This window comes from Podarcis vaucheri, assembly GCF_965113315.1.
Source record: "Podarcis vaucheri genome assembly, chromosome: Z".
Taxonomy (NCBI): domain Eukaryota; kingdom Metazoa; phylum Chordata; class Lepidosauria; order Squamata; family Lacertidae; genus Podarcis; species Podarcis vaucheri.
This window is the reverse complement of record NC_138758.1, coordinates 52,003,764-52,013,019: the sequence shown is the minus strand read 5'-3', so window position 1 is coordinate 52,013,019 and position 9,256 is coordinate 52,003,764. Positions and strand designations below refer to the sequence as shown.

The 9,256-nt window shown below is 51.6% G+C and overlaps 1 protein-coding gene across 1 annotated transcript in view; it reads right to left on the bottom strand.

Annotated features, from left to right (window-relative positions):
- Positions 1–4,883, bottom strand: part of LOC309524275 (spectrin alpha chain, non-erythrocytic 1-like) — a 199,323-nt gene extending 194,440 nt beyond the window's left edge. Inside the window, 2 exon segments of the mRNA XM_082208732.1 lie at positions 2,094–2,219; positions 4,609–4,883. Coding sequence (XP_082064858.1) covers positions 2,094–2,219; positions 4,609–4,845 — 363 coding nt within the window. The 5' untranslated portion in view covers positions 4,846–4,883.
- Positions 4,884–9,256: the final 4,373 nt, after the last annotated feature.

The following is a 9,256-nucleotide window of genomic DNA, read 5'->3' as shown; positions in this document are numbered from 1 at the left end:
CCGCCTCCTCTCCCTCCCTGACTCCACCTCCTCTCCCTCCCTGACTCCACCTCCTCTCTCTCCCTGACTCCGCCTATCCCTGACTCCACCTCCTCCCTTCCTGGCCCCACCTCTCATTCCCTGACTCCACCTCTTCTCCCTCCTTGACTCCACCTCCTCTCCTTCCCTGACTCCGCCTCCTTTCCCTCCCTGACTCCTCTCCTTCCCTTACTCCGCCTCCTCTCCTTCCCTGACTCCACCTCTCCCTGACTCCGCCTCCTCTCTCTCCGCCTCCGCCTCCTCTCCATCTCCTCCCTCCCTGACTCCACCTCCTCTCCCTCCGCCTCCACCTCCTCCCTCCCTGACTCCGCCTCCTTTCCCTCCCTGACTCCTCTCCCTCCCTCTCTCCACCTCCTCTCTCCCTGACTCCACCTCCTCTCCCTCCCTGACTCCGCCTCCTCTCCTTCCCTCCCTCCACCTCCTCCCTCCCTGACTCCGCCTCCTCTCCCTTCCTCTCTCCTCCACCTCCCTCCCTGACTCCGCCTCTCATTCCCTGACTCCACCTCCTCTCCTTCCCTGACTCCGCCTATCCCTGACTCCACCTCCTCTCCCTTCCTGGCCCCGCCTCTTTCCCTGACTCCGCCTCCTCTCCCTCCCTCCACCTCCTCCCTCCCTGACTCCACCTCCTCTCCTTCCCTCTCTCTTCCTCCCTCCCTGACTCCGCCTCCTCTCCCTCCCTGACTCCGCCTCCTGCCTTCCAGGCCCCGCCTCTTTCCCTGACTCCACCTCCTCTCCCTCCCTGACCCCGCCTCCTTTCCCTCCCTGACTCCTTCCCTGACTCCGCCTCCTCTCCTTCCCTGACTCCGCCTCCTCTCCCTCCCTCTCTCCACCTCCTCCCTCCCTGACTCCGCCTCCTCTCCTTCCCTCTCTCCACCTCCTCCCTCCCTGACTCCGCCTCCTCCCTTCCTGGCCCCACCTCTCATTCACTGACTCCAAATCTTCTCCCTCCTTGACCCCACCTCCTCTCCTTCCTGGCCCCGACTCTCTTTCCCTGACTCCACCTCCTCTCCCTCCCTGACTCTGCCTATCCCTGACTCCACCTTCTTTCCCTCCCTGGCTCCGCCTCCTCCCTTCCTGGCTCTTCTCTTTCCCTGACTCCACCTCCTCTCCCTCCTGACTCCGCCTCTCCATGACCCCACCTCCTCTCCCTGGCCCCACCTCTCATTCCCTGACTCCACCTCCTTTCCCTCCCTGACTCCGCCTCTCCCTGACTCCACCTCCTTTCCCTCCCTGACTCCGCCTCCTCCCTTCCTGGCCCCGCCTCTCCTTCCCTAACTCCACCTCCTCTCCCTCCCCGACTCCTTCCTTGACTCCGCCTCCTCCCTTCCTGGCCCCGCCTCTCATTCCCTGACCACGCCTCCTCTCCCTCCCTGACTCCGCCTCCTCCTACCACCCAATCCGACATTTGGGGCAAAACCACTCAAAATTTGGGGGGAAACGGGGTCAAATCCTCACCTGGATGGACTCCGCCTCCTCTCCCTCTCTCCACCCCTCCCTCCCAGACTCCGCCTCCTCTCCTTCCCTCTCTCCACCTCTTCCCTCCCTGACTCCGCCTCCTCTCCTTCCTGGCCCCACCTCTTTCCCTGACTCCACCTCCTGTCCCTCCCTGACCCTGCCTATCCCTGACTCCACCTCCTTTCCCTCCCGGACTCCTCTCCCTCCCTGACTCCGCCTCCTTTCCCTCCCTGACTCCTTTCCCTCCCTGACTCCGCCTCCTCTCCTTCCCTGACTCCACCTCACCCGGATGGACTCCGCCTTCTCTCCCTCTCTCCACCTCCTCCCTCCTTGACTCCGCCTCCTCCCTCCCTGACTCCGCCTCCTCTCCTTCCCTGACTCCACCTCCTCTCCCTCCCTGACTCCTTCCCTGACTCCGCCTCCTCCCTTCCTGGCCCTGCATCTCCTTCCCTCTCTCCACCTCCTCTCCCTCACTGACTCCGCCTCTCCATGACTCCGCCTCCTCTCCCTCCCTGACTCCGCCTCCTCCTACCACCCAATCCGACATCTGGGGCAAAACCCCTCAAAATTTGGGGTGGGAAACGGGTTCAAATCCTCACCCGGATGGTTTCGCTGGCGAAGTGCCCCTCGTTCATCATCTGGTTCCCAGTCTCGTCCAGTTTGACAATGGCGCCCGCGTTGGCCTGGACCTCGGCCTCAAAGGCTTGGTGCTTCTGCAACTTGCCCTGGAAAAGGGGCGGAGATTGGGGCGGGTCAGACTAGATGACCCCCGGGGTCCCGCGAGACTCGAGGGATATGATTCGCGGTCGAGATTCCACGATTTTCGGCCGAAATTCCATAATTCTGGTCAAAATTCTATGATTTGTAGTCAAAATTCTATGGTTTTTAGTCAAAATTCTATGATTTTTAGTCAAAATTCCATAATTTGGGTCAAAATTCTATGATTTTTAGTCAAAATTCTATGATTTTTAGTCAAAATTCTATGATTTTTAGTCAAAATTCCTTAATTCTTAGTCAAAATCCCATAATTCTCGGTTGAGATTCTGGAATTTTCAGCTGAGATTCCAGAATTCTTGGTCAAGATTCTAGAATTTCTGGTCCAAATTCCATAATTCTCAGTCGAGATTCTAGAATTCTGTGTCCAAATTCTATGATTTTTGGTCAGAATTCTATGGTTTTTGGTCAAAATTCTATGATTTTCGGTCAAGATTCCATAATTCTCGGTTGAGATTTTGTCAAAATCCTACAATTTTCCGTCAAAATTCTATCATTTTCAATTGCGATTCTATTCTTCTTGGTCAAAATTCAATGATTTGGGGTCAAAATTCTATGATTTTGTTAAAATCCGATGATTTTGTCAAAATCCTAGGATTTTCCGTCAAAATTCTATGATTTTCAATCGCGATTCTATTATTCTTGGTCAAAATTCAATGATTCTTGGTCAAAATTCAACGGTTTTTGGTCAAAATTCCATGATTTTCTGTTAAAATCCTACAATTTTGTCAAAATCCTAGGATTTTCCGTCAAAATTCTATGATTTTCAATCACAATTCTATTATTCTTGGTCAAAATTCAATGATTCTTGGTCAAAATTCAACGATTTTTGGTCAAAATCCTACAATTTTGTCCAAATCCTATGATTTTCCATCAAAATTCTATCATTTTCAATCGCGATTCTATTCTTCTTGGTCAAAATTCAATGATTCTTGGTCAAAACTCAACAATTTTTGGTCAAAATTCAACGATTTTCTGTTAAAACCCTACGATTTTGTCAAAATCCTAGGATTTTCCGCCAAAATTCTATCATTTTCAATCGCAATTCTATTCTTCTTGGTCAAAATTCAACGATTCTTGGTCAAAATTCAACAATTTTTGGTCAAAATTCCATGATTTTCTGTTAAAATCCGACGATTTTGTCAAAATCCTACGAATTCTATTATTTTCAATCGCGATTCTCTTCTTCTTGGTCAAAATTCTATGATTTTGGGTCAAAATCCCACCATTCTCCCTCAAGATCCCACCCTTCTCCCTCAAGATCCCACCCTTCCCCCTCAAGATCCCACCCTTCCCCCTCAAGATCCCACCCTTCCCCCTCAATATCCCACCCTTCTCCCTCAAGATCCCACCCTTCTCCCTCAAGATCCCACCATTCTCCGTCAAGTTGCCACCATTCTCCCTCAAGATCCCACCATTCTCCCTCAAGATCCCACCATTCTCCCTCCAGATCCCACCCTTCTCCCTCAAGATCCCACCCTTCTCCCTCCAGCTTTCCGCCTTCCGGCGGGTCCGACTAGATCCCCCTTGGTCCCCCCTACCTCAAGATCCCACCCTTCTCCCTCAAGATCCCACCCTTCTCCCTCAAGATCCCACCCTTCTCCCTCCAGCTTCCCGCCTTCCGGTGGGTCCGACAAGATCACCCTTGGTCCCCCCCTACCTCAAGATCCCACCCTTCTCCCTCAAGATCCCACCCTTCTCCCGCCAGCTTCCCGCCTTCTGGTGGGTCCGACAAGATCACCCTTGGTCCCCCCCTACCTCAAGATCCCACCCTTCTCCCTCAAGATCCCACCCTTCTCCCTCAAGATCCCACCCTTCTCCCTCCAGCTTCCCGCCTTCTGGTGGGTCCGACAAGATCACTCTTGGTCCCCCCTACCTCAAGATCCCACCCTTCTCCCTCAAGATCCCACCCTTCTCCCTCCAGCTTCCCGCCTTCTGGTGGGTCCGACTAGATCCCCCTTGGTCCCCCCTACCTCAAGATCCCACCCTTCTCCCTCAAGATCCCACCCTTCTCCCTCAAGATCCCACCCTTCCCCCTCCAGCCTTCTGGTGGATCCGACAAGATCACCCTTGGTCCCCCCTACCTCAAGATCCCACCCTTCTCCCACAAGATCCCACCCTTTTCCCTCAAGATCCCACCCTTCTCCCTCAAGATCCCACCCTTCTGGTGGGTCCAACTAGATCCCCCCTGGTCCCCCCTACCTCAAGATCCCACCCTTTTCCCTCAAGATCCCACCCTTCTCCCTCAAGATCCCACCATCTCCCTCAAGATCCCACCCTTCTCCCTCCAGCTTCCCGCCTTCCGGTGGGTCCGACTAGATCCCCCTCGGTCCCCCCTACCTGCAGGTTGGTGGGATCCTTGTAGCTCTCGTCCGAGGCCACCTGGAGCTTCTCCTGGATCCACTTCTCCAACTCGTCGGCGTCCCGCTGGAAGAACTGGAAGCGGTAGGAATCCTCCAGCTTCTGGCGCCGCAGGGTGGACAGCTCCTTGAAGCGGTGGTAGCGATCCAGGACCTGCTGGCGCCGCTCCTGGATGTCCTCCGCCGTCTCCAGAACCTTCACCCCGGAGAGATCCATGGTCTGGAAGTGGAAGAGGGTCAGGGGTCAAAAGATGGAGGTCCTGCCGTTGATTTGCCCTCATTTCCCCTCTTCCTCTCGCTTCCTCCCATTTCCCCTCACTTCCTCTCCAGAACCTTCACCCCGGAGAGATCCATGGTCTGGAAGTGGAAGAGGGTCTGGGGTCAAAAGATGGAGGTCCTGCCGTTGATCTGCCCTCTTTTCCTCTCATTTCCCCCCTCTTTTCCTCTCGCTTCCTCCCATTTCCCCTCACTTCCTTTCATTTGCTCTCTTTTCCTCTCACGTCCTCCCGTTTCCCCTCCTTTCATTTGCCCTCTTTTCCCCTCTTATTTGCCCTCTCACTTCCTTTCATTTCCCCTCACTTCCTTTCATTTGCCCTCTCATTTCCTCTTATTTGCCCTCTCACTTCCTTTCATTTCCCCTCACTTCCTTTCATTTGCCCTCTTTTTTCCTCTTACTTGTTCTCTCACTTCCTTTCATTTCCTCTTTTTCCCTCTCATTTCCCCTCACTTCCTTTCATTCGCCCTCTCATTTCCTCTTAGTTGCCCTCTCTTTTCCTTTCATTTGCCCTTTTCCTCTCATTTCCTCATTTCCTCTCACTTCCTCTCATTTGCCCTCACTTCCTCCCATTTCCCCTCACTTCCTTTCATTTGCCCTCTCATTTCCTCTTATTTTTCCTCACTTCCTTTCATTTGCTCTCTCATTTCCTTTTATTTGCCCTCTCACTTCCTTTCATTTGCCCTCTCATTTCCTTATTTGCCCTCTCACTTCCTTTCATTTGCCCACTCTTTCCCCCTCACTTCCTCTCATTTGCCCACTCTTTTCCTCTCTTTTCCTTTCATTTGCCCTCTTTTCCTCTCATTTCCTCATTTCCTCTCATTTCTTCTCACTTACTCTCATTTGCCCTCTTTTCCTCTCATTTCCTCTTCCTTTCATTTGCCCTGTCTTTTCCTCTCATTTCCTTTTATTTGCCCTCTCCTTTGCTCTCTCACTTCCTTTCACTTCCTCTTACTCTCACTTCCTCTCATTTCTTCTCTTTTCCTCTTATTTGCCCTCTCATTTCCTTTCCTTTGCCCTCTCGCTTCCTCCTGTTTCCCCTCACTTCCTCTCCAGAACCTTCACCCCGGAGAGGTCCATGGTCTGGAAGGCCAAAGAGGGTCCGGGGTCAAAAGATGGAGGTCCTGCCGTTGATTTCCCCTCATTTCCCCTCTCTTTTCCTCTTGCTTCCTCCCGTTTCCCCTCACTTCCTTTCATTCGCCCTCTTTTCCTCTCATTTCCTCTCACTTCCTTTCATTTGCTCTCTTTTCCTCTCATTTCCTCTCCTGTCCTCCCGTTTCCCCTCCTTTCATTTCCTCTCTTTCCCTCTCATTTCCTCTCACTTCCTTTCATTTGCCCTCTCATTTCCCCTCACTTCCTTTCATTTGCCATCTCTTTCCCCCTCACTTCCTCTCATTTGCCCACTCTTTTCCTCTCTTTTCCTTTCATTTGCCCTCTTTTCCTTTCATTTCCTCATTTCCTCTCACTTCCTCCCATTTCCCCTCACTTCCTTTCATTTGCTCTCTTTTCCTCATTTCCTCTCACGTCCTCCCGTTTACCCTCCTTTCATTTGCCCTCTTTTCCCCTTATTTGTCCTCTCTTTTCCTCTCATTTCCCCTCTTTCCCTCTCATTTCCCCTCACTTCCTTTCATTTGCCCTCTCATTTCCTCTTATTTGCCCTGTCACTTCCTTTCATTTGCCCTCTCCTTTCCCCCTCACTTCGTTTCCCCTCACTTCCTCTCATTTGCCCACTCTTTTCCTTTCATTTGCCCTCTTTTCCTCATTTCCTCACTTCCTCTCATTTGCCCTCTTTTCCTCTCATTTCCTCTCATTTGCCCTCTCCTTTGCTCTCTCACCTCCTTTCATTTCCACTCTCTTCCTCTTACTCTCACTTCCTCTCGTTTCTTCTCTTTTCCTCTTATTTGCCCTCTCATGTACTTTCATTTGCCCTCGACTTTGCACTCTCATTTCCTTTCCTTTGCCCTCTCGCTTCCTCCTGTTTCCCCTCACTTCCTCTCCAGAACCTTCACCCCGGAGAGATCCATGATCTGGAAGGCCAAAGAGGGTCAGGGGTCAAAAGATGGAGGTCCTACCGTTGATTTGCCCTCATTTCCCCTCTCTTTTCCTCTCGCTTCCTCCCATTTCCCCTCGCTTCCTTTCATTTGCCCTCTCATTTCCTCTTATTTGCCCTCTCACTACCTTTCATTTGCTCTCTCATTGCCTCTTATTTGCCCTCTCACTTCCTTTCATTTCTCCTCTTTCGCCCCCATTTCCTCTTATTTGCCCTCTCACTTCCTCCCGTTTGCCCTCTTTCCCTCTTATTTGCCCTCTCACTTCCTTTCATTTGCCCTCACTTCCTTTCATTTGCCCTCTCATTTCCTCTTATTTGCCCTGTCACTTCCTTTCATTTGCCCTCACTTCCTTTCATTTGCCTTCTCATTTCCTCTTATTTGCCCTCTCACTTCCTTTCATTTGCCCTCTCACTTTCTTTCATTTCTCCTCTTTCGCCCTCATTTCCTCTTATTTGCCCTCTCACTTCCTCTTGTTTGCCCTCTTTTCCTCTTATTTGCCCTGTCACTTCCTTTCATTTGCCCTCTCATTTCCCCTCACTTCCTTTCATTTGCCCTCATTTCCTCTTATTTGCCCTCTCACTTCCTTTCATTTGCTCTCTCATTTCCTCTTATTTGCCCTCTCACTTCCTTTCATTTGCCCTCACTTTCCCCTCACTTCGTTTCCCCTCACTTCCTCTCATTTGCCCTCTTTTCCTCTCATTTCCTCTTCCTTTCATTTGCCCTGTCTTTTCCTCTCACTTCCTCCCATTTCCTCTCACTTCCTTTCATTTGCCCTCTTTCCCTCTTATTTGCCCTCTCACTTCCTTTCATTTGCCCTATGTTCCTCCCATTTCCTCACTTCCTCTTGCTTCCCCTCACTTCCTTTCATTTGCCCTCTCTTTTCCTCTCACTTCCTCTTATTTGCCCTCTCATATCCCCATTGAGCAGCCCAGGTGTGTGGGGCAGGCTGCTGGCAGGATAAAACGCAAGCTGAGAAATGTATATATTTGAAACCAGAATAAACTATATATTTTAACCTACCAACCTTCCTTCCTTCCTTTCCTCCTTCCTTCCTTCCTTCCATCCTTCCTCCCTTCATTTCCTCCTTCCATCCCTCCTTCCTTCCTTCCTTCCATTCATCCCTCCCTCCCTCCTTCCTTTAATCCATCCATCCTTCCTTCCTTCCTTCCATCCATCCTTCCTTCCTTCCTTCCATCCATCCATTCATCCATCCTTCCCTCCTTCCTTTAATCCTTCCTTCCTTCCTCCCTCCTTCCTTCCTTCCTTCCTTCCCTCCATCCATACTTCCCTCCCTCCTTCCTTCCATCCATCCATCCATTCATCCATCCCTCCCTCCTTTAATCCTCCCTTCCCTCCCTTCCTTCATTTCCTCCTTCCTTCCCTCCTTTCTTCCATCCACCTTCCCTCCCTCCTTCCATCCTTCCTTTCTTCCATCCTTCCTTCCTTCCTTCCTTCCTTCCTTCCATCCTTCCTTCCCTCTTTCCATCCCTCCTTCCTTTAATCCTCCCTTCCTTCCTTCCCTCCCTCCTTCCATCCATCCATCCTTCCTTCCTTCCTTCCTTCCTTCCTTCCATCCTTCCTTCCCTCCATCCCTCCTTCCTTCCTTCCCTCCTTCCTTCCATCCATCCATCCATTCATTCATCCATCCATCCCTCCTTTAATCCTCGCTTCCCTCCCTTCCTTCATTTCCTCCTTCCTTCCTTCCTTTCTTCCATCCCTCCTTCCATCCCTCCTTCCTTCCTTCCTTCCCTCCTTCCTTCCCTCCTTCCTTTAATCCTCCCTTCCTTCCTTCCTCCTTCCATCCATCCATCCATCCATCCTTCCTTCCTTCCTTCCTTCCCTCCATCCTTCCTTCCATCCTTCCTTCCTTCCTTCCCTCCATCCATCCTTCCTTCCCTCCCTCCCTCCTTCCATCCATCCATCCTTCCTTCCTTCCCTCCATCCTTCCTTCCATCCTTCCTTCCTTCCCTCCATCCCTCCTTCCTTCCTTCCCTCCTTCCTTCCATCCATCCTTCCCTCCCTCCTTCCTTCCTTCCTTCCATCCATCCTTCCTTCCTTCCTTCCTTCCTTCCATCCATTCATCCCTCCCTCCCTCCCTCCCTCCTTCCTTCCTTCCATCCATCCTTCCTTCCTTCCCTCCATCCATCCATCCTTCCTTCCTTCCCCCCTCCATCCATCCTTCCTTCCTTCCATCCATCCATCCATTCATCCATCCTTCCCTCCTTCCTTTAATACTTCCTTCCCTCCCTCCCTCCTTCCCTCCCTCCTTCCATCCTTCCTTCCCTCCCTCCTTCCTTCCTTCC